The sequence below is a fragment of the Schistocerca cancellata genome, chromosome 3, assembly GCF_023864275.1.
Source record: "Schistocerca cancellata isolate TAMUIC-IGC-003103 chromosome 3, iqSchCanc2.1, whole genome shotgun sequence".
Lineage (NCBI taxonomy): Eukaryota > Metazoa > Arthropoda > Insecta > Orthoptera > Acrididae > Schistocerca > Schistocerca cancellata.
This window is the reverse complement of record NC_064628.1, coordinates 456521594-456547127: the sequence shown is the minus strand read 5'-3', so window position 1 is coordinate 456547127 and position 25534 is coordinate 456521594. Positions and strand designations below refer to the sequence as shown.

The following is a 25534-nucleotide window of genomic DNA, read 5'->3' as shown; positions in this document are numbered from 1 at the left end:
TTCTGTTAATCTGTAATTTTATACCAGCCACATCTATCCAACCCTTGTCATGTACATGAACACTACCACCTGTTGGTATTTCAGACTGTTTTGGCATTGTTTTGTGCTTGAAAATGATCATTGGATGAAGTTTGGCACTGTCAACACAACATGAAAGGACAACAGTGTAATGCATTTTTTCATGTCCACTTGTTTGTTTTTTATAGTTACAGTTTTAGCACCTTTCATGGCAACAGCTCTGTTACTTAGCACACCAAATATCAGAGTAGTTTTGTCCATGTTTGCTATTCAGCTTAGTTCCACACTGGTTTTCTTTCGATATAGTATAATAAAACAATGGAAAGATAATATTTTCTCTTTGCCCTCATGTGGCATTTTCCAAGATACTTTGGTTTTGATTTGCTTGCTAAGTCCATGATGCTTCATAAACCTGTAGCACCAACCAACTCAACCCTTAAAGTCTGTTAAGTTCACCTGTAGTGCTAGGCTACAAGCATGTATTTAAATCATTTTTGTACTATTTCTAATGCCATTTTGACAGTGTCTTTGAATATATTTCAATACAGCACCTTCTAGTTTTGGCCATTTGCCATTCAGTCCTATTTTTGCACATTTAGTCTTCATTTTTTTCAGTTCTTCTGTACTAGTTCACCAATTTTGAATGTTCCTTTCTGTTGGTGGAGGGTTCAAACGCCAGTCAGTGCTGTTTCCATATCCTTAAGCACATGCTATTAGTTTTAATTTATAGCCTTCATCAAGTGAATACCTTTCATTTTTTCCCGTTACAAAACTAGCTACTAACAGAAATATTTTACTGCTACTGATAACACAAACGATTTTCAGTTCAAGTTCAGTGGCATATAGACTACAATGATGTGTCATAGGCTAGACAGTGCTCAGGGTTTATGATGTTGGGGTGAGAGGGAGACACTGTTAGCAAGCTTGTGAATCCCTGCAACTCATGGTCATCTCCAGGGAGAGAGGGATTGGGGGTGATGGGTAAGGTCAGGGGGAGAGAGAGAGAGAGAGAGAGAGAGAGAGAGAGAGAGTGCGGGTGAGTGGAGAAGGGCAAGGAGAGAAAGCAGGTGGGGGCTGAGTGGGGAAGGGCAGGGGAGAGAGGTAGTGGGGTTGAGTGAATAATGGCAGGGAGAGCGAGGGGGTGGGGATGAATGGGTAACGACGGGGGAGAGAGAGGATGGGGGTGTGTGGGTAAGGACAGGGAGAAGAGGGGATTTAGGTGAGTGGGTAAGGGCAGGGGGGAGATAGGCAGCGTGGGGTAAGGGGCTAAGGGCGGGGGGAGAGGGGCGGTGCACAGTAATGGGGTAAGGCAGGTGGTGAGAGGTGTGGGGGGGGGGGGAAGGGTAAGAGGGCAAATGTGGGGAGAGAGAGAGAGAGAGAGAGGGGTGGGGTGGTAAGTGGGTAAGGGCAGGGAGAGAGGGGGTTGAGTGATAAAAGTGTAAAGGCAGGGGGGGAGAGGTGTTGTCAGGTGGTGGGTGGTGGGTGTGGCCAGGGAGAGAGAGGGGTGTGGGTTGAGTGTGGAAGGGGACTATTGAATGATAGAGAGAGAGAGAGAGAGAGAGAGAGAGAGAGAGAGAGAGAGAGGGGGGGGGGGGGGGGAGAGGGAGAGAGAGAGAGAGGGGGGGGGGATATTCATATTTGGGGGGGGGGGGGGAAGAGGAGGTTGTGAGAAGGCAGTACATGATCTGGACAAGGGAAGATGTGGTGTGGACAGAAGAAAGAAGGGAAAAGTTTAGACAAGGCAGTGCGTGACAGGTTAGCAGAGGTTTAAGCCAGGTGGTTTGTGATAATGGTTTTTGATTGTAATTTTGCTTGCAAAGTAGATGAAAAGTTTACAGTCTCTCCCTCCCTCCCTCCCTCCCCCCTCCTCTCTAATGATTTTCCATGCAATTTCTTGCAGTGACTTCAGTTGGTGTCTGGATGTTTGAACATTGTCAGCTGGAGAGGAAGATCATCAGCAAATCCCAAGATGTTTAAACTTGTATCAATTTTGGTGCTTTCGATACTTATATTCCGTGGGTTAACGTTGCACAATTCTCTCATTATGTAGTCTAGTGCCCATTTGTATGGTAATGGTGATAGGCACTCACCCTGTCTTAAGCTTGTTTTTATGAGGAATGGTCCAGAAATTTATCTTCTAAACTTGACAATTGATTTGATGGTGGTTAGGGTAAATTCTGTTAGTTTAACTAGTTTTTGATTGATTCCTAGATTTATAGAATTTTTAATGCTGAAGGTTACCAAATGTTATGCTCGAGGTTTGTTTTGTTTCCTGTAATATTCCACAATTAATTTTAAATTAATGAACTGCTCTGTACAGATTGTCCTTGGTCTGAAACCTCTTTGGTATTCGTGTAACTCCTGTTCTAGTTGTCCCTTGATTCTTCCACATAGGACCTTTGATAAAATCTTGTGAGTGAATTCTAAGAGAGATTCCTCTGTAGTTGTTCAGATTGCTCTTATCCCCATTTTTGTGTAGTGAGTGGATGGCCATGATCCAATTTTTGGGGAATTATTCAGCTATCCAAATTTTTGTTAGTCATGTAAGGAGTTCATGAATCTGTTACATGAGTATTTCCACGTTTTGACAGAAACGTGATCTTTTCCACATACCTTGTAATTGTTTTCCCCTATGAGTACTTTTATTTCTTTCTTACAGCAGTGTTTGCTGTTGATTTGTAACAGTTCTTTGGGGTTCCTCAGTTACTAAGGCATGTGTCCACTAGTAAAGAAACTTCTGTGAGTCACCTGCAGAAGCTGCTTGTGCAAGTTCTTTGATGTGGAGTCACACCCAGAAAGTTGACTACTGCAAGTTTCATCAATTTGTAGAAGTAGCTTCTGTGAGTTAGTACTAACATTTTCTTGCATCTTGTTGCAAGTGCTTGCCAGTTGGGACTTTTTCTCAAATTTGTAGAAGTTTTGTATGTTGAGTGCCAGTACAAAAATGTCATTGCTGAAAAGGAGAATGGCGCAAAGACAGATTGACACAAACAAATGTACCATTGGAACCCCTAAACATAAATAATTGACCACCCTCAACCAAGAAACTACAAAATTAATTTACTGATGAATTTGGTTCAAGAGAAGGAGAAGAAGAATGACAGTAGGGATGTCTTTAAATTTTAGCATAAACGTAAATGTTTGTAATAAGTTGTGTTTGTAAAAATGAAAGAGTAATTAAAAGCAATCTCTTGGTAATGCAGATAGATTACAAAATTTTTGTGTATTGTGTTTGGATACATTTCAGTTGCATTCAAAGTAATAAATATTATTTACAAAAATTAGGAAATAATTAACAGGTGACCTCTTGGTGATCTTGCAGAATTTTTATGTCCTATTTTTGAATATTTTATTGTAAAATGGACAAGAGATTTTTGAAACTTGCATATAAAATTGTCATGTAGTTTTTAATCTGATTAAAGTCTTCTGATTTTTGTCCATTCAGTGGTGTTTATTAACCTACGTACATCTTTGTATCCACATCTTCATTTTTTTCTCTTCTCAACTTTGTTTTTCTTAACAAATTTTCCTTCATTAATAATAATAATAATAATAATAATAATAATAATAATAATAATAATAATGCAACGATGATGTTGGCTGCACTGAGTTTTAACCATGACACTGTAAACTTCCACTTGTGTATATCTAGTGGAAACAATTTTCCAGGTTCTTGAAATTAACTTGCCCATGCCAGTTGTAGAAGTAAACTTCCACTAGTTTTTGTTCTAATGTAAACACCTCAGCAAGTGCTTGCAAAAATTATTTGCAGGAGTTACTTGCTATTGGAGGCACACCTTTAAATGCTTTTGCATGATTTCAGCATTTTCTTTGTTAGTGTGTGTCATTCTTCCATCTTCATATTTCACTATTAGTGGAGAGGGCTTATACTGTTGTACTTGTTTCCTAAAGATTTCATAGTAGTTCCTGAAATTGGGTTTTTGATAGTTCTCTGCTATAGAATTTGTTACGCCTTTGTGAAATCCTCTTTTGACTTTGCTAATGTATTGTACAGATTTTTTCCTTTCATTTTGAGGTTCATGGCATTTTCCTCTGTTTTGTATATTTGAAGCTTTAACTGTGCTTCCTCATATGATTTTTCACATTCTGATGTCTACCATGAGTGTTTCCTTCATTTATTGGTTTTTCCATTCATCTGCTTCAACAGAGTGAATTTGATTTTGATTTTAACTATGTAATGTCCTGAGCTTGTGTCTACTACTATTAATACTTTAACATTGTAACTTTCCTTATGTACATGGTCTAGCTGCCATTCTCCCTTCATCCTGTCTGTGTGTTCCAATGTTTTAAGCTCATTTGGCTTCTTCCTGAAGTATGTTGATTTAGATACAAGACTGTGTTCTCTGCAGAGTTCTGAAAATATTTGGCCATTCTTCTTTGTGAAGTTCTGTGGACCCCATTTTCTAATTACATCTTTATATTTCTTTTTTTTTCGCAACAGGGCATTGCAGTTTCCCAATAGGATTTTTAGATTCCTTTTATAACAATGTTGGATACTCATGAATAGAGCAATATATGAAATAAGGGAAAGCAACCACTAATCTACAGTGGAACAACACATGGAGCACAGAGAGACATCACAGGAAACAGCATCACCCCAGGGGGTCCACAACTCTTTTGTGGATACGTGCGTAGCGAGCACGGGACCCCGAGCTAATGTGGCCTTCCTTCCTTTCCGGGCTGCATACCTTCCCTTTCCTCATCCTTCCCCATCCCGCATCTTCGCCCCTCCTCCCCTAACCTCTGGCTCTTTGCTTCCCTTTCTCCCCATCTGGGAGTATGGTTTGTGCCTACGTCCGGAGACGGACGCTCTAAACTGTTACAAATTCCTTGCGTTCTATACTTGCAAGTCTTCGTCCTTCCTCTGTCCTTCTCTTTTCCTTCCCTCTTCTCTTTGCCCTTTTCTCCGCTGCGGCGTTTGAGACCCCCTCTTCTTTCCTTTCCCTTTCTCTTTTTTCCTCCCTGTATGTGTCTGAAGGCCGACCCACGCACATCCCTGCGTAGCCGGTGACGGGGTAACGCGTAATTCCCCGCCCCGGGTAGACAGGTAGGACACGTACGTACCCCTTGGTAACGGCCAGGCCCAGGGAGGGGTGATTACCCGAGCTGATACCTTCCGAAAGTGCCGATTGGTCCCTCCGTCCGTTTGTCGGGAGGTGTGACCTGAGGTGTGAACAATCACCTAAGGCGGGTGTGCCCTCAGTGAGGGCCCCCACAAGGGAAGAGCGCACCATCGGAGATGCCGGTAATCATGGGGGATTCTTCGGCAATGGTTTCCTCACCTTCCACTATGTCTGCTCACAAACGTAAGTTCACTGAGTCTCAGCCACAGATGGTTCTTCCATCGTTGCCACAGTTCCTTGTTGTTTCTCGGTCTGACGAAGGTCACGACTTCTCCACGGTCAACCCTTTCATTATTCAGAAAGGTGTCGACGCAATTGCAGGTCCTGTAAAGTCTTGTTCAAGATTACGGAATGGCACCCTGTTGTTAGAAACACACAGTGCCCTCCAGGCACAAAAATTGCTGCGTACTTCTCTCCTCCACACCTTCCCTGTCCGGGTGGAACCGCACCGTACCTTAAATTCCTCGCGTGGAGTCGTTTATACACGCTCCCTCGATGGATTGTCTGACGAAGAAATTCAGCACTACCTGTCTGACCAGGGCGTAACGGCTGTTCATAGAGTTATGAAAAGGGTTGACACGAACATCATTCCAACCCGCACTGTCTTCTTGACATTTGACAAAGTTCAACTCCCATCGAAAATCAAAGCAGGCTATGAGATAATTTCCGTTCGCCCTTACATCCCAAACCCTACGCGTTGCTATCGATGTCAGCGGTTCAATCACACCAGCCAGTCCTGTTCCAATCCGGCCAAATGTGTTACGTGTGGCAAGGATGCCCATGAGGGTGCTTGTCCACCTCCATCCCCTCGCTGCATCAACTGTATGGGTGACCACCCTGCTTCCTCTCGAGATTGCCCCATTTTTAAGGACGAAAAGCTCATCCAGGAAATAAGAGTGAAGGAAAAGGTGTCGACCTTTGCTGCTCGAAAATTATTCGCCAGTCGACAGCCCACCGTGCCTCAGACAGGAAAATACAGCACTGTCCTTGCTTCTCCTCGGCCAACAAAGGAGGCGGCCACGCAGACTTGAGACCTCACCTTTAGTACCACGGTCGTCAGATCGGCCAGCGCAAAGATCGCCCGTTCAACCTCACCACTTTCGCCTGCCCACTCTATGGCTCACCCTTCGTAGGGTTCTGCTAAATCTCGAGCCCAAAAGTCAGACACCAAGTCTTCGAAAAAAGAGCATACTCGTGAAGAGTTTTTACGTACCGCAACTTCACAACCATCGGTTCCTCCTTCATCTAAACATCATACTTCCAAGAAGGCTACAAAGAAACCCAGTTCCTCTCCTTCTCCGCCAAGGCGTGTCCCATCTACAGCACCACCTGGCGGAAATCGCCCTCGGCCGTCTTCTGTGTCGCCGAGGCGCACTGCTGGTGGCCGGTCAACCGGCCGATCGCTGGTGGCAGGGGCTGCTCCTGACCAACCTATGGATCAGGATCTTCTGCCTTCGGCTGAATGCCATTCCATGCTGTCGGTCGCAAGCTCTGAGCAGTCATTGAGTTGACAGCACCCTTGGTCACATTCCTCCATTTTCTGTTCACCCTATGTCCATTATCCGCTGGAATATCTGCGGCATTCAAGCCAATCGGGATGAATTGTCGGTCCTCTTACGATCCTACTCGCCGGTCATCTTCTGTCTTCAGGAAACAAAGCTGCGTCCCCATGACCGCTTTGTTCTCCCTCATTTTCAGTCCGTCCGATATGACCTCCCCTCTGTTGAAGGCACTCCAGCCCATGGAGGACTCATGATTCTTCTCCATGATACTCTCCATTATCACCCAATCCCCTTAAACAGTTCCTTCCAAGCTGTCGCCGTCCGTCTTTCCCTTTCTGGATACACGTTCTCTCTTTGTACTGTATACATTCCATCATCCACACCAATGGCACGAGCTGATCTCCTTCATCTTCTTGGTCAGCTTCCACCCCCCTATTTGCTGGTTGGGGACTTCAATGCCCACCACCCGCTTTGGGGATCTCCACATCCTTGTCCACGTGGCTCTCTATTGCTAGATGTCTTCCACCAAGCGGATCTAGTTTGCCTCAACACTGGGGTCCCCACATTTTTGTCTGCCTCCACGACAAATTTATCTCATTTGGACCTTGCGGTCGATACTGTTCCGCTAGCTCGGCGCTTCGAATGGTTCGCCCTTGATGATACACACTCGAGTGACCACTTTCCATGTGTCCTTAGACTGCAGCCTCCACTGCCATATATGCGCTCGCGACGCTGGAAATTTGCCCAAGCCGATTGGACACTTTTTTCATCTCTAGCGACATTCGATGACCGTCGCTTTCCCAGCGTCAACGACGAGGTCACACATATTACCGACATATACCTTAGTGGACCCCGTCGCAATTTCTAACTCGTTGGCTCAGCACTTTGCTGAGATTTCGAGCTCTTCAAATTACACGCCAGCGTCTCTCCCGAAGAAACGTGCAGCGGAAGTGCGACATCTCGCTTTCTCCTCTCAAAATCACGAAAGCTACAATACTGTTTTCTCCACGCGGGAACTCCAACATGCCCTCTCTTCTTCTCGCTCCTCCGCCCCAGGACCGGATGGTATCCATGTCCAAATGTTGCTGCATTTATCAACCCATAGTCTGCGTTACCTCCTTCGCCTTTATAATCAAATTTGGACTGACAGTACCTTTCCCAGACGGTGGCGGGAAGCTGTTGTCGTTCCCGTTCCGAAACCTGGAAAGGACAAACATCTCCCCTCTAGCTATCGCCCCATTTCTCTCACGAGTAGTGTCTGTAAGGTTTTGGAGCGTATGGTGAATTACCGTTTAGCTTGGTGGCTGGAATCCCGCAGTCTTTCAACACCAGCCCAATGCGGATTTCGGAAGCATCGTTCTGCAGTTGACCATCTTGTTGCTCTCTACACTTATATCATGAACAATTTTCTCCGGAAACGCCAAACGGTAGCAATATTTTTTGATCTGGAGAGAGCATACGATACCTGTTGGAGGACAGGCATCCTCCGCACACTATTCTCTTGGGGCTTTCGAGGCCGGCTGCCCCTTTTTCTTCGCGAATTTATGGCAGAGCGCACTTTTAGGGTGCGGGTGAACACTACTCTCTCCCGTACTTTCTCCCAAGAAAACAGGGTACCCCAGGGATCCGTGCTGAGTGTTGTACTGTTTGCCATCGCCATAAATCCAATTATGGATTGTCTCCTTCCTGATGTCTCGGGCTCCCTCTTTGTGGACGATTTTGTGATCTACTACAGCTCTCAATGGACCAGCCTTCTTGAACGACGTCTTCAAGGATGTCTCAATCGCCTCCACTCGTGGAGCATCGAAACCGGCTTCCGTTTCTCACCCAGTAAGACCGTTTGTGTCAATTTTTGGCGACGTAAGGAGTTTCTTCCACCCTCCTTACATCTAGGTCCTGTCAACCTTCTGTTTTCAGACGTCGCTAAATTCTTGGGTCTTATGTTTGACAGAAAACTGTGCTGGTCCTCCCACGTTTCCTATCTTTCGGCTCGCTGTCTGCGATCGCTTAACACCCTCCGTGTCCTGAATGGTACCTCCTGGGGAGCGGACCGAGTGGTCCTTCTCCGCCTCTATCGCGCCTTAGTGCACTCGAAATTGGATTATGGAAGCATAGTCTACTCCTCTGCTCGGCCGTCTATTCTTCGGCGTCTCGACTCTATCCACCACCGTGGATTACGTTTAGTGTCTGGAGCTTTTTACACTAGCCCTGTGGAAAGCCTTTATGCTGAGACTGCTGAACCTCTGCTGTCCAATCGGCGAGCAGTCCTCCTGAGTCGTTATGCTAGCCATCTGTCTTCCATGCCTGCTAATCCAGCCCATGACCTTTTTTTCGATGCCTCCTTTGATGTAGGGTATGCAGGCCGCTCCTCCTCCCTACTACCCCCGGGAGTCCGCTTCAGTCAACTGCTCCATTCTCTTTCCTTCCGCTTTCCTAAAACCTTCTTGACAACTTGGGGTACAGCACCGCCTTGGCTCCGTCCCTGGATCTGCCTGCTCCGTGACCTTTGTCAATTTCCCAAGGATGGTACCCCTACACTTGTTTATCGTCGGGCATTTGCTGCTCTATGTGCTCAAATGACGGACGCCACATTTATTTACACCGACGGCTCGAAAACATCGTTAGATGTAGGGAGTGCCTATATTGTTGGCGACACCCCAAATCGCTTTCGGCTTCCCAACCAGTGTTCGGTTTATACTGCGGAGCTTTACGCTGTTCTCCAGGCTGCCCACTACATCCGCCGCCATCAGCGGATACAGTACGTTATCTGCTCAGATTCTCTCAGCTCTCTCCTCAGCCTCCAAGCTCTTTACCCTGTGCACCCTCTGGTCCACCGGATTCAGGACTGTCTGCGCTTGCTCCACCTGGGGGGCGTCTCGGTGGCGTTCCTCTGGCTCCCGGGACATGCTGGTATCTGTGGGAATGAGGCGGCCGATATAGCGGCCAAGGCTGCAGTCTCTCTTCCTCGGCCAGCTATTCAGTCGCTTGCCTTCACCGATCTACGGAGCGGTTTATGTCGCAAAGTTGCTCATTTATGGCATGCGCATTGGTCAACACTTCCCCGTAATAAATTGCAGGAAGTGAAAGCCCTTCCTTGCGCTTGGACCTCTTCCTCCCGAACGCGTCGTCGGGAGGAGGTAATTTTAGCTAGACTCCGGATAGGGCACTGTCTTTTTAGCCATAGACATCTTTTAAGCGGCGATCCTCCCCCACTCTGTCCCCACTGCTCTCAGCTGTGGACGGTAAGACACCTTTTAATTGAATGCCCCTATTTTAATCCATTACGCTCCCGTCTACAGCTATCACCTGATCTATCGTCGATTTGTCGATTTTAGCAGATGGCACGCGCTCAGCCGACCACGTTCTCCAGTTTATTAGTGACAGTGAAATGACGTCAGTCATTTGAAGCTTTTTTTGGGGACAACCACCCCCTTTCTGTAGTGGATTTTTAAGCATTCCTTCTACTTTTAGTTTCTCCAGTTTTATGACCTTGTTCCCATTGCTGCTGGTTTTCAATTTCGGTTTTTTACTGTCTTAAGTCACGGGCTGGTCGCTAATGACCATAGAAGTTTCACTTTAGCTTTCAAGGTCGTACTCTTTTTCAAGCAAAAGTACACACACAGACACCCAAATTCTCTCACCTGTGGCCATCGTGAGACTGATTATTGATACTTGATTATTGAAAGCAGTTGCTTCAGCTGATGGTGTTGGAGAGGGGATAAGGAAGGATGCAAGGAGGCATTAGTGGGAGAGAGGCAACTCCTTGGACAGATGACTGTATGGCCGCACAACAAGACGAAAGGAGTACGGAGAGTAGAGCAAAAAGAGGTAACGGAAGAGGAAGAGGGGTGGGAGAGGAAGGTAGAGATAAGAAGAAGAGGGAGAAAAGTATGGGAGAGAGAAGGGGAGGTGGAGAGGGGTACATATATATAGGGAAACATTCCACGTGGGAAAAATATATGTGTGTGTGCGAGTGTTTACATGTCATTTTTCCCCCCCTAAGGTAAGTTTTTCCGCTCCCGGGATGGGAGCCACTTCCTCATCCCCTCAAACCCAGAACCTCCCACAGAAGAACCCCAAAAGTGCCCCACTTGTGACAGGATACTTTCCGGGACTGGATCAGACTCTGAATGTGGCTCTCCAGCAGGGATATGACTTCCTCAAATCCTGCCCTGAAATGAGATCCATCCTTCATGAAATCCTCCCCGCTCCACCAAGAGTGTCTTTCTGCCGTCCGCCTAACCTTCATAACCTCTTGGTTCATCCCTATGAAATCCCCAAACCACCTTCCCTACCCTCTGGCTCCTACCCTTGTAACTGCCCCCGATGTAAAACCTGTCCCATGCACCCTCCCACCACCACCTACTCCAGTCCTGTAACCTGGAAGGTGTACACGATCAAAGGCAGAGCCACGTGTGAAAGCACCCACGTGATTTACCAACTGACCTGCCTACACTGTGAAGCTTTCTATGTGGGAATGACCAGCAACAAACTGTCCATTCGCATGAATGGACACAGGCAGACAGTGTTTGTTGGTAATGAGGATCACCCTGTGGCTAAACATGCCTTGGTGCAAGGCCAGCACATCTTGGCACAGTGTTACACCGTCTGGGTTATCTGGATACTTCTCACTAACACCAACCTGTCAGAACTCCGGAGATGGGAACTTGCCCTTCAATATATCCTCTCTTCTCATTACCCCCCAGGCCTCAACCTCCGCTAATTTCAAGTTGCCGCCGCTCATACCTCACCTGTCATTCAACAACATCTTTGCCTCTGTACTTCCTCCTCGACTGACATCTCTGCCCAAACTCTTTGCCTTTACAAATGTCTGCTTGTGTCTGTGTATGTGTGGATGGATATGTGTGTGTGTGTGTGCGAGTGTATACCTGTCCTTTTTTCCCTCTAAGGTTCCACTCCCGGGATTGGAATGACTCCTTACCCTCTCCCTTAAAACCCACATCCTTTCGTCTTTCCCTCTCCTTCCCTCTTTCCTGACGAAGCAATCGTTGGTTGCGAAAGCTGGAATTTTGTGTGTTTGTTTGTGTGTCTATGATCTACTCAGTGAAAGAGTAATTTGGACAGAAGTGAGAAGGGAAAAGGTAAGTTGAGGCAGTGGACTAGGTTAGTGGAGGTGTGGACCAGGGGAATTGTGAATGTGCAGGATGTGGTGGAGAGAGAAGTCCCATCTGATCTGGACAAACAGCAAGGACAAACTTAGCTGTTTCCTCTATAACCTCAACATCTATTCCCCAACTCCCTTCACCTGTTCCTTTTCAGCTCATGAAGCCAACTTCGTAGGTGTCACTCTCCACCTTTGAGATGGCTCCATAAATGGATCTGTCCATATCAAATGCACCAAACACCAACAGAACCTCCACTTTGACAGCTGTCACCAGTACCATGTTAAAAAGTCTGTTCCTTACAGCATCACCATCCACGGAAGCTGAATCTTCATTGGAAAGCAAGAGTTGTTGAAATATACCGATAATTTTACTAGAGCTTTTACTTAGTCAATATCCTATCCAGCTCACCCACAAACAAATCTTCCATGCTATTTGCTGCCTTGACACCAGTAAACCAGTTTATCAGACACCGACCAGCACTCCTGACCTCCTAGTCCTGCACCCCATGGATCATTGCCCTGTGGTTTTCCCAGGTGCTAGACCTGTCTCATACACCCATCCACCACCCTCTGCTGCAGTCAACCCACAAGTATTTTCTACCTGATAAAAGGCAGGGCCATATGCAAATCAGCCATGTTATATCTCAGGAGAAATCACATATGTAAGTTAAAGAAATTTTCTTAGCCATTGGTTCACTTCTCTGACAAGAGGGTCGAGGGGGAAGGAAGAGGGATGATGGGAAAGGACTGTTGAAGCTTAGGAAATGGGGAGAATTATGGAAAAGTTGCCCAGTAGCTTGGGTTGCCAGACGGGATGGAGGAAAGCGTGATTGCTGGGGACTAGACTGGACAAGATTTGAGTTTTGAAATCTTGATTGATGCAGTCCCAACAATCAACATTTTTTTTTTCCTGTCCTGCTTGTTAAGTTTCTTCTGATCCTGAGTTCTGGGCATCTTGCATTTCCTTTATTTAACCTATTACATTAATGTAATGTTTTCTGTTCACAGTTTATTCGAGAAGGTCTTTCTTTCTTTTTTTTTTTTTTTTTTTTTTTTTGCCTAAGGTGCGAAATAAAACTAACATATTTTTACTATCCTGGGGCATAATTTAGACTCTTGTTTTACAAATTATATTCGAAGCCTTCATCATCTTTAACTGGGAAAGGGTGTTCTGTGGTTCAACACATACTCAGTTAACAAGAAGTCAGTGATAGCATAGGAGGGAAATGATGTAAAATTTTACACATTCAGTTGGGCAGAATGAGCTGGCTATATCTTTTATCTAGCAGGGAATTTGTTCATAGACACCTGGTAAAAAGATACAAACTGTGTCTGTAACACATCTTTCCCACAGCAGCATATAGTTGTCTGGTCAATAAGACGGTTTGGAATAGCAGGAAGGGATATTTCATATCTCAGTTCATAGGGCCCACCTTACACTGTGTGATCCAAAGTATTCGGACACTGGGCTGAAAATGACTTACAAGTTTGTGGTGCACTCCATTGGTAATGCGGGAATTCAATATGGTGTTGGCCCACCCTTAGCCTTGATGACAGTTTCCACTCTCGCAGGCATACGTACAGTCAGGTGCTGGAAGATTTCTTGTGAAATGGCAGCCCATTCTTCACAGAGTGCTGCACTGAGGAGAGGCTTGGCATGAAGTTGGCATTCCAAAACATCCCAAAGGTGTTCAATAGGATTCAGGTCAGGACTCTGTGCAGGCCAGTCCATTACAGGGATGTTCTGATCGTGTAACCACTCCGCCACAGGCTGTACATTATGATCAGGTGCTCGATCATGTTGAAAGATGCAATTGCCATCCCTGAATTTCTCTGCAACAGTGGGAAGCAAGAAGGTGCTTAAAACATCAATTTAGGCCTGTGCTCTAATAGTGCCACGCAAAACTACAAGGGGTGCAAGCCCCCCTCCAAGAAAAACGTGACCACACCGTAACACCATCGCCTCCCAATTTCCCTGTTGGCACTACAAACGCTGGCAGATGACGTTCACCAGGCATTCGCCATACCCACATCCTACCATTGGATCACCACATTGTGTACCAAGATTCGTCACTCCTCACAACATTTTTCCACTGTTCAGTCATCCAATGTTTATGCACTTTACACCAAGGGAGGCATCATTTGGCATTCACTGGCATGATGTGTGGCTTACGAGCAGCCGCTCGACCATGAAATCCATGTTTTCTCACCTCTCACCTAACTGTCATAGTACTTGCGGTGGGTCCTGAGGCAGTTTGGAATTCCTGTGTGATAGTCTGGATAGATGGCTGCGTATTGCACATTACGATCCTCTTCAACTTTTGGCGGTCGCTGTCAGTCAACAGACGAGGTTGGTCTGTACGCTTTTGTGCTGTATGTGTCCTTTCAGTGGACCTAGGGATGTTTAGGAGTGTGGAAACATCGTGTACAGACATATGACACAAGTGACACCCAATCCCCTGACCACGTCTGAAGTCCGTGAGTTCCGCGGAGTGCCCCATTTTGATCTCTCATGTTGCCTAATGACTACTGAGATCACTGATATGGAGTACCTGGTAGTAGGTGGCAGCACAATGCACTTAATATGAAAAACGTATGTTTTTGGGGGGTGTCCAGATACTTCTGATCACATAGTGTATCTCAGACCGGGAAAGTTAATCAACTGAGTTAGCACATCTCAGAGTCACTTCTCATCAGATAGTTTATAGTGAGTGACAGATGACTCACACTGCTCTTTCGACCAACTGGGAATCGGGAATGATAAAAGTAACAATGTGGAACCAAAATCTATGGCCATTGGGCCTGGGAAATTTAAGTCTTCAGTAGGTGGGGCTATGTCTTAGGCAGGTAGAATTAAAAAGAGATTTGTTGTATTCAGTGGAAGCATTGTGTTGAGTGTTTGATTACCATCTAATATTAAATCCAATTTGGGTTGTATAAAGCATGTTCTTAGTTTCTCTAAGGCAAGTGTCTACCATGCAGTTGGGCAGAACATCGGGAACATCGAAGACCAGACCACAAGCATCACACATGCTTACAAAGATTCCCAAATCTGCTATTGCAGAATGTTGCCCTTTTACTGCTCATCTTATGCAATATAACACCACACAAACTCTGGTGTTCACTTCAAACTGTTCTGATAGTATTATTAAGAACCAGTTGAGATTAAATTAGCAGTGACCTTATAAATAGAGATGGAGATTTTTCTTTAAATTATACTTGGAATCCTGCTCTTTCTTTTGCAGGTCATACAATGTAAGGACAAAGTTAATGCTGGTCGTTCACCTGCTGGTAATTAATGTTCACTATAGATACTTCTGACTTAGTTTATGTGGTGGCACTATGTGTTTACTGTGTGTGTGTGTTGTCTTTCTGCATATGCCATATTATGGTTTTGGTGGGTGTAGCCACACATACTGAGGATTTAAATTTCCCAGCACAGCACTCTCTCATTACGTTTGTGCCTTGAAAATGACAGGGTGTTCACCTGTAAAAATATCAGTGGTTGTTGAAGACGTTACCCTACTTCAGTCTCTTAAGTTGTTCAAACATGAAAAATTCTATTCGCGCATTTGCTTATGTTTTCTTCCTTTTTTGTAATGCCATACTCTGTATTGTCTTATTGATTTCATTTGGTTAATTTTCAGGTACTATTGGCAATAGGATTTGTAAGTTACGCAGTAATTCTGTCACTCAAATACATGGTTATTGATAAAGAGATCCCTGCACATGTGTTTTCGTTGAACGATTATGGAAGAACCGAAGTGTTTTTACAGCCTGGATTGTGCAGTGAGGATTTAATACAGTCTTATGAGAAAGAAATTGAATCTACAGAGTCAACATTGACTGTTATCAGCAGTTCTAATGACATAGGAGATGTACTTCTCCAACAAGGTGTTTCAAATATTGCAAAGTTTAGAGAGAAAATAATTGTTGCTGCAGAATTTAAATGTGATAGTAATATTGTACAGGCAAATGCATTGTATTCAAATGTAGCATTGCATGGTTTTCCAATATCAGTAAATATCATGAGCAATGCTATGTTGAAATTCTTCAACAATAAGTTTTCTATTGTTTTCTCTTATCATCCGTTTAAGACAAAGGTGAGTAAATTCCATTCTCTTATCTCATTGAATGTAATTATGTTATGCATTAAAAGTTATGAAGTGTAATAAATGCTTTTTTAATTTATTTTTATCATTTTGCAGGAGCCACAAGAGACTGTTCCAGTTGAAATAATTGGTCTGCTTTGGGTGGTATTAACACCTCTTGCTGTCTTGTATGTGGTATCCAACTTTGTTACGCTTCCCTTGTTAGAAAGAGTAGCGAAGTCAAAACAAATAAAATTTATGGCTGGAGTGAATCCTATAACATACTGGCTATCCCACTTTCTGTGGGATTTTGTGTGTTTTACAGTTGTAATCATTATGCTACTTGCCTGTATTATCGTGTGTGATCACCATGGATTTTTCACTAAACCAGAGGTGTTATGTAAGTATGGTTTTAAGCATTTTGTGTTTTGGGAAATCCTATACTACACTATGTTATTCACATTGTTTTTAGTCTATCTGGACTAAAAGCTATTGTCAGTTTTAGACTTAGTTCTGACTTCTAGAACTTGTGACTGAGATATGTTTATTTGGCTTTTACGTCTGAGGAATTCGAAGTCGGTGTTCAGTTTGCCCCACATCTACACTTGCAGTCACATTGCCTGGAGTGCCATACATTATATGGCAAAGAGTACTGAAAGCAGTATTATTTTTTGCCCCATCCTCCCTCTCTTCCTTTCCTCTCCCTTTCACAGCTGATGGATGGGGAAAGAAACAACTTTTAAATTTCTGCATATATCCTAGTCTATTCAGTTTTACTACTACTGGTGCTGTTGCTGACACTGCTGCTACTGTTGTCACTTAGAAATGAAGTAATATATTCCAAAAATTTGCTATGAAGATGGGTTACAGAATATCAAGAGTGCCTAGTGTTGCATAATATTTTATATTTGTGTTTATCACTTTACGAATACACAATATAATTTGTTTTGCCTTTTTCCTAGATTCTGAGCGAAACAGACAGTATTTAAAAATGAAGGAAAAATGGGAGTAGTACATCAGTATTTTTGTTTTATGTATCTAAGAAGTTAAATAATGTTTATAGTCCAATCTGTAAATGATTGCAGTTCACGCAGCTCGAGACATAGACGGGGATTGCATTGTTGCCGGTTCCAAGCGACAGTTGCAGTAAGCGCATATACATACTCTGCACTTACAGAAAGTGTGTGTGCTGCAAATTATGTGTCTCACTTGCTTGTGCAGAATTTCTTACTTACCACCATCACCACCCTTGACAACTCACGACAGATGGAATAAAAATAACTCACTGCAATCATGTGTAATGGTCACATTGGCTATGACATTTGCAGCAGACTGCTGATAATACTAACAAACGTTTATTGGTTGTCAGAGTATGCATGATGTAGATGCGCAGAACTCTTCTAAACTTGACTGCCATTGTTCATGACTACAACTATAGAGTCACTGGTTTACCATGGGGGTTTGAGTTCCAGTATAAATTTAAGATATTGTGCCCCCTCGTAAGCTGTTACAACCCCCTCGTAAGCTGTTACAAATCCAAATTTGAGAATGATTCATTTTCAATTCCTACAATTATAATCAGAAAATCAAATTACTTTGAAACTGTAACAGTTAGTACGTACCAATACAATTGTAACAAAATAGGTCGACAGAAAATATTGAGTATTAAACATTTCAGTACATAGTGGAGATAAGTCAGAGATGGGCACAAGTAAAAGACTGCTAAACAAGTAAGCTTTCGACCAAACGGCCTTCTTCTAAATTGGACAACATACACAGACATATGTTAAGCAAACACAACTCCCCCTCACATGATCACTTTTGCTGCCTGCAGAGGACAGACAGCGAGCATCTGTACTTGATATGAGGAATAATCTGGGTGATTGGGGGGGGGGGGGGGGGGAGAAGGTGGCTGGGGCAGGGAGGGAGGGAGAGAGAGAGAGAGAGAGAGAGAGAGAGAGAGAGAGAGAGAGAGAGAGAGAGAGAGAGAGAGAGAACAGAGTAGGGTTGGGGAACTGTAAAGTGCTGTTTGTGGGAGCTTATGGGGACAAGATGTCGACAGGGCAGCTAGGTGCTGTCAGGAGGCTTGCCATAGGTTGGGAGGAAGTAAAAAGACTATGGATGCATTGGTGAAATAGAAAACTGTGTAGTGCTGGAGTGGAAACGGGGACGGGGATACGTGGGTGAAGGACAACACTAATGAAGGTTGAGGCCAAGAGGGTTACGAGAATGAATATATTGCAGGACAAGTTGCCACTTGGGCAATTCATAAAAGCTGGTGTTCATAGGAAAGATCCAGATGGCACAGGCTGTGAAGCAGTCATTGAAATGAAGAACCTTATGTTGGGCCGTGTACTCAGGAACTGGGTGGCCCAGCTGTTTCCAGGCCACGGGTTGTTGGTGGCCATTCATGCAGACAGGCAGCTTGTTGGTTGTCATGCCCATTTAGAACACAGCACAGTGGTTGCAGCTTAGCTTATAGATCACATGACTGAGTTCATAGATAGTAGCCCTGTCTTTGATGGGATGGGCGACACTTATGATCGGAACGGAGTAGGTTATTGTGGGGGATCTGCATCTGGGTCCATGACAGGGATATGAGCCATTAGGCATGGTGTTAGGGGCAGGGGTTTTGTAGGGATAGGCGACTATATCGTGTAGGTTCAGTGGGCCGTGGAGTACCACCGTGGGAGCGATGGGAAAGATAGTAGGTAGGGCATTCTTAATTTCAGGACATGGTGAGAGGGTAGTCAAAACCCCAGTGGAAAATATGATTGTTTCTCCATTCCTGAGTGGTACCAAATCATGAGGGGAATGCTCCTCTGTGGCCAGATGATGGAACATTGGGAGGTGATGGGTGAGTGGAGAGAGACACCATGTGATCAGAAGTGTCTGGACACCTGGTGAAAATGTCTTACACGTTTGTGGTGCCCTCCATCGTTAATGCTGGAATTCAGTATGGTGTTGGCCCACCCATAGCCTTGACAATAGCTGTGACTCTCGCAGTAATATGTCCAATCAGATGAGTAAGGTTTCTTGGGGAATGGCAGCCCATTCTTCACAGAGTGCTGCACTGAGGAGAGGTATCAATGTCGGTCGGTGAGGCCTGGTATGAAGTCGGCATTCCAGAATGCCCAGAAGTGTTCTATAGGATTCAGCACAGGACTCTGTGCAGGCCAGTCCATTACAAGGATGTTATTGTCACGTAACGACTCTGCCACAGGCCGTGCATTATGAACAGGTGCTCAATCATGTTGAAAGATGGAATCACCATCCCCGAATTGCTCTTCAACAGTGGGAAGCAAGAAGGTGCTTAAAACATCAATGTAGGCCTGTACTGTGATAGTGCCACACAAAACAACAAGGGGTGCAAGGCCCCTCCATGAAAAACATGACCACACCATAACACCACTGCCTCCGAATTTTACTGTTGGCACTACACACACTGGCAGATAACATTCATCAGGCATTGGCCATACCCACGCCCTGCCATTGGATCGCCACACTGTGTACTGTGATTCGTCACTCCACACAATGTTTGTCCACTGTTCAATTGTCCAATGTTTACACTCCTTACACCAAGCGAGGCATCATTTGGCATTTACCGGCGTGATGTGTGGCTTATGAGCAGCCACTTGATCATGAAATCCAAGTTTTCCCATCTCCCACATAATTGTTGTAGTACTTGCAGTGGGTCCTGAGGCAATTTGGAATTTGTGTTTGATGGTCTGGATAGATGTCTGCCTATTACGCATTACGACCATCTTCAACTATCAGCGGTCTCTGTCAGTCAACAAACCCATATCACTGACTTCAATTTGCAGTAGGATTTTGGGGCATGTACTGTACTCAAACATTATGAATCACCTTGAAGAAAATGAATTATTGATACACAACCAACATGGATTCAGAAAATATTATTCCTATGAAGTAATGAGTTCTGTCGACAAGGGATCTCAGATCGATTCCATATTCCTAGATTTCCAGAAGGCTTTTGATACCATTCCTCAAAAGCGATTATTAATCAAATTGCATGCACATGGGGTATCGTCTCAGTTGTGTGACTGGATTCGTGATTTCCTCTCAGAGAGGTCACAGTTCGTAGTGATAGATGGTAAATTATCAAGTAGAACAGAAGTGATATCTGATGTTCCGCAAGGTAGTGTCATAGGCCCTCTGCTGTTCCTGATTTACATAAATGATCTAAGTGATAATCTGAGCAGCCCCCTTAGATTGTTTGCAGATGACGCTGTAATTTACCGTCTAGTAAAATCATCAGATGATCAATTCCAATTACAAAATGATCTAGAGAGAATTTCTGTATGGTGTGAAAAGTGGCAATTGGCACTAAACAAAGAAAAATGTGAGGTCATCCACATAGGTAATAAAATAAATCCGATAAATTTTGGATATATGATAAATTGCACAAACTAAGGGCTGTCAGTTTGATTAAAATACCTAGGAATTACTATTACACACAACTTAAATTGGAAAGACCACGTAGATAATACTGTGGGGAAGGCGAAACAAAGACAGCGCTTTGTTGGCAGAACTCTTAGAAGATGTGACACACCCACTAAAGAGGCAGCCTACATTACACTTGTCCATCCTCTGCTGGAATATTGCTGCGCGCTATGGAATCCTTACCAGGTAGGTTTGACGGAGGACATCGAGAAAGTGCAAAGGAGGACAGCTTGTTTCATGTTATCATGCAATAGGTGTGAGTGTGTAGCTGATATGATACGCGAATTGGAGTGGCAGTCACTGAAACAAAGTTGGTTTTCTTTGCGGTAAGGTCTATTAATGAAATTTCAATCGCCTATTTACTCTTCTGAATGCGAAAATATTTTGTTGACACCCACCTACGTAGGGAGAAATGACCATCATAATAAAAGAAATCAGAGCTCAAATGGAAAGATTCAGGTGTTCCTTTTTCCCACGCACCACTCAGGAGTGGAATTGTGGAGAAGTAGTATGAAAATGGTTCAATGAACCCTCTGCCAGGCACTTAAGTGTAAATTGCAAAGTAACCTTGTAGATGTAGACGCTTTTGTGCTGTACGTGTCTGTTCGTGTTTCCACTTCACTATCACATCAGAGACAGTGGACCTAGGGATATTTAGGAGTAAGGAAATCTCGCCTACTGGCATAGGAAACAAGCAACACCCAATCACCTGACCATGTTCGAAGTCTGTGAGTTCTGCGGAGCACCACATTCTGGTCTCTCAAGATGTCTAATGACTACTGAGATCACTGATATGGAGTACATGGTAGTAGGTAGCAGCACAATGCACCTAATTATGAAAAAGTACGTTTTTGAGGGTGTCCGGATATTTTTGATCACATAGTGTAAGGCACCGCAGATTTTTTTTCTGTACAAGGCTGGGTTAGGTAATCACTGTCTTTGAAGGCCACAGTGGGATCCGTGGTATATTTTGAGAGGGCCTGCCCATAACTACAAATGTAAAAATCACGGGTGGCTAGGCTGTATGGTAGGGACTCCCGACTGCACTTAGCTGCCCTAATCTCTCTCCGTCTTGTCCCTGCCTAATTCAGAAGAAGACCTTCTGGCCGAAAGCTTACTTATTTAGCAGTAGTGTCTATTTGCTACTAAATATCTCCACTAAATGGTGAGTAGCAGACTATCCTTTTCATAATATTGTCATTATTTCATCCTGGATGTTCCATTGTTTGATTTTACTTTGCAGTGTATATAAATTCCATTTATTTAATACCTTCTGGAGTTTATTCTTGCAGATTGTTCAATTATATGGTTAAAATTTACATTTGTGTTTCTTTCTCTTCATAAAATTGCAAGGTGAGTTAGCTATTCCTGGCTCATAGTGGAAAAACCTCTTTCACAAGTAGCATTTGACACAGTGATAGAAAAAAAAAAATTGAGTGTCTCAACAGTCTTGAGTTTGATTAAACTTTCTTGCATCTTCCCTTAATTATCATGCTTAATAATTCTAAAATAGTCCATGCAACAGTATTCTCTCCATCTAACATAGTGTGCATTGTGTACTACAGTAATCATAACTGAATCATTCAATTCAGAGTATTTTTCATACAAATGCTGAATGTATCGAACAATGACTACTACTTTTTCTGCAGCCGGTAGTATTTGAATTTGATGGAAGGCAAATAACTAATGAAGTAAATTATCTGCAAGATAAGTTTTTTTTTAAATACTGATTTTAGCTTATTTAGTGTCTCAAGCTGTTCCCAATGGGTCTCCAGAATGAAATTGAAGCTAGAGTAGATACTTTTCTCACCAGACATTGTCTTTCATCTTCTGATTCTTCTTTCTGTTAAAAAAATCAAATACATTATGTATCTTCACAGCTCTCAGCATCTTTGTGCCTAGAGAATCATGCGTCTCCTCACGAAATAGTCAGTACTTTCGGCTTTTGAACACATCAATCAAGACCAAGTCCTCTTTGTTGTAGGTATATCTGAGCATCATTCAATTCGGTAAGTACTGGCTCCAAAAATAAAGGAATTTGAAGAAAGGATGGGTCGTAATGCAAACCAACAAACTGCCTGCATCTCTCTTGATTTCTGGTTTCTTCTGATCCATCACTAAAGGCTTACAAAGCTTCTATTACACTTTCACTGTGTTCAGCAAGCAAATGTACAGATTTATACTTTGAACTCCATCTTGTGTCACAGGATGTTAATTGGAACATGTTGTTTAAGAGCATCTCATGTATGTGTAAAGGTTCAGAAAAATGTGCAGATTTTGCACACTGTCAAAAAATAAAAAAAAAGGTCACAGATTTTGTTTCAGCAGTAACTGCATGTAATCCAGTAAGGTTGAGTCGGTGACTGCTACATGGCACAAACGCTGCTCTGGAGTTTATGTCCCACATACATCTCCAAGTACCATTAATGTGTCCAGTCATGGTCACAGTATTATCATATCCTTGTCCATATTAGTACTCCAGTTTCAGACCATCTTCTTGTAACTTGTTACAAATATGTTCTGCAGTTGCACCAACAGATTTCCCATGTGATACAATGAGGTCAATAAAGTATTCTTCTGCTAAGACTTCTGAACCTTCATTATGTTGATAATGAATTACTTGAGACATTTGGTCCTTATGCAGTATATCTGGTGTAATACTTAGCCTTAAAAATTTTCTTAAAAATCTCGGCTGTGACATGATCACAGAGACGTTTGATGAATTCATTTTGGCTTCATAGAGAAAGACAAGGCACAACATAGTTGTCTGGTTGCTAAACTTAGTGAAGATAATGATTCACAACTGAATCAAATTTGGCAAGTAAGTTGAAAGTTTCAAGGAAATTTCCATAGTTATCATTTCCAGGAACTCATCTGAGTGACCATGCAAGGGTAAGGATTGTTTAGCTAAATGCAATAAACTATCAGGAATTCTTATTGATACAGCTTTCTATTTCTCAAATGATTTAATGTTGTTCTGATTAAACAGCCTCATTGATTGTTTCATATTTCTGTAGGTGCAAATACTTATACAAGATGACAACTTTTTTCATGATCTAATACTCTGGGGTTAAGCTTTTTTCCTGTTTTAAAACTGTGTAGCTGTACAAAAAACTTCATCCTTTATTTTATTTTTTAAAAAGCATCTGAGAAAAGCAATATATAGCACATTTCACAGAAGTGCAACATCATGTCCTTAAAACTCTCTGCAGTTTTCTGACTTCATATAAAACCAATCCATAGAAAATGATCTGCCAGTATTATCTGTTGAAACAGAAGCATCTTCATTCTGTAGCTCACATGTTCCACTTTTAACAATTTCATTTTCTAGCCAATAATTGACTTCAGTTAAAAAAAAAATATTGATGTCACGTTTAAATTTTAAGAAGAAACAGGTAGTGAATCTCTCTCTTGTCTTCTTTGGCCCACATAATATTTTTGGCCCAGCTGGTTTCCCATTGACATTCTCTCTAAGCATAAAGTGGTGTCAGTCTGGTCTATTATTATTGTGGTGCAGTTTGATAGGTCTTCGTTTTCTATTATCTACTTTATTAGATTCAAGAGATTTTGCTGCTGTGGGTCATGTCTAGTTCTTCTAAGATGTCAATCCATATCCTTTGCCTTGCATTTCTCATTGTATGCATCATCGCTTCTCCACATTTGGTGATTTCAACAGCAAAAAGGCAGTTTCATGCAATTTCTAATATCTTTCCATAAGTATTATGTTCCAATTTGTCATTCTGGGAAAGCATTGTCAACTGGAACCTCTAAAGATGTAAATAAATGTCACATTTCTTATTGCTATGAATATCATAATTTTGGGGCATTGCAACCATATACTCAAAGGTAATATCAGACTCTTCAAAGCATCTCAATTTGTCTCCCACAAAATAAAAAATAAATAAATCATCTTCTCGAAATAACGCAGTTGTTTCCAGAGATGGAAAAACTCCGAGACCAGTGGATGATATTGTGATTTAGGAATATGGTTTTAATGAATTTGATGCTCCTCTGTACCAAAACTTGCAAAACATAGATCAGTATAATACCTACGTCGTGAAGCTCAGTTATGTTCCTGTTGTTTCCCTTTGCCGTTCCTCAACCCTCAAGCCATCTGTGTCATTGCCTGCAAGTTGCATATAGTCCATGTCATAACTGGTGTCCTACGTTAATTTTTTTTTCAATAATTAGTATTTTACATTTTCGGTCATGGGAGTGGGATTCATCCCATCCTCGAAAAGGCAGGTCAGGAGGTATTCAGGTGGTTGGAGTGGCCTGCTTCTCCTCATGGTGCATGTGAAAAACTAGTGCTCTATCTTCTTTCATGACTCTGTTGTTGTATATACTGAATATACATCAGAATAAAGTAGTCCTTAAATAAAAATGCATTCGTAAATAACATTTCTGTATTGTAGAGTGGTGAATAAGAAAGTTCATTTATTGACAAATGTGTTTTTGAAATCTACAGTATTAATTTTTATTGTGTTCGCTGGTTTTTGGCTTACAAGGCCGTCTTCAGACATTTACTGAGTATTGTCTCCAAAGAAGTTACAATGTTTGCAAACAACATTGTAAGAGAAGTAACACATCTAGACTGAAGCAGAAACATACAGTAAGTAACATCTTTGCCAGTGTGGTGGTAATGCAATGAAAAAATAAAAAATTGATCTTTAAACAAATAAAAATGGAGTAGACAGGAAAACCTTAACACAAAATAGGAACAGCATGCCTACATTAAGTTTCTATTAATAAAGAAAACTAATAAAACAAAATAAAATTAATACTTGACAAAGCTACATCAGGAGGTATAAAACATGAAGAGTGATACATAAACCAATTAAAAGAAGAAACAATTATCAGTGCAGCTTCAGAATACATAAGAAACTTAAGCAATATCAATAAGACAAACAGAAATAAATAAATGCAGGAAAATGGAGGCGTTTGAGGGAACGTAATGCGATCTTTGAGAGTGTGGTGGTGCTGCATTTTGACATTAACAATATATACAGAACTGTGGCTATGTAACGGTTTGCATTAAATAAATGAACCAAGTAAAATTCGAACAATATTTGATGAGACAACTACGAGAGGTGTTAAACATGGACAGTAATACAAGTACCAGTTAAAAGAAAGCCTTAACAATTGAAACTACAGTCTATATGGATTTCACAGACAACTTCAATAAAAGAA

General features: G+C 42.7%; 1 protein-coding gene across 2 annotated transcripts in view; it reads left to right on the top strand.

Annotated features, from left to right (window-relative positions):
* LOC126175225 (phospholipid-transporting ATPase ABCA1-like) overlaps positions 1-25534 on the top strand; it is a 455526-nt gene that overhangs the window by 329583 nt on the left and 100409 nt on the right. For both annotated transcript variants that reach the window (XM_049921856.1, XM_049921857.1), the window contains exons 17-18: positions 15437-15892; positions 15998-16280. In XM_049921856.1, the coding sequence (XP_049777813.1) occupies positions 15437-15892; positions 15998-16280 (739 nt within the window). The remainder of the gene's footprint in view (positions 1-15436; positions 15893-15997; positions 16281-25534) is intronic.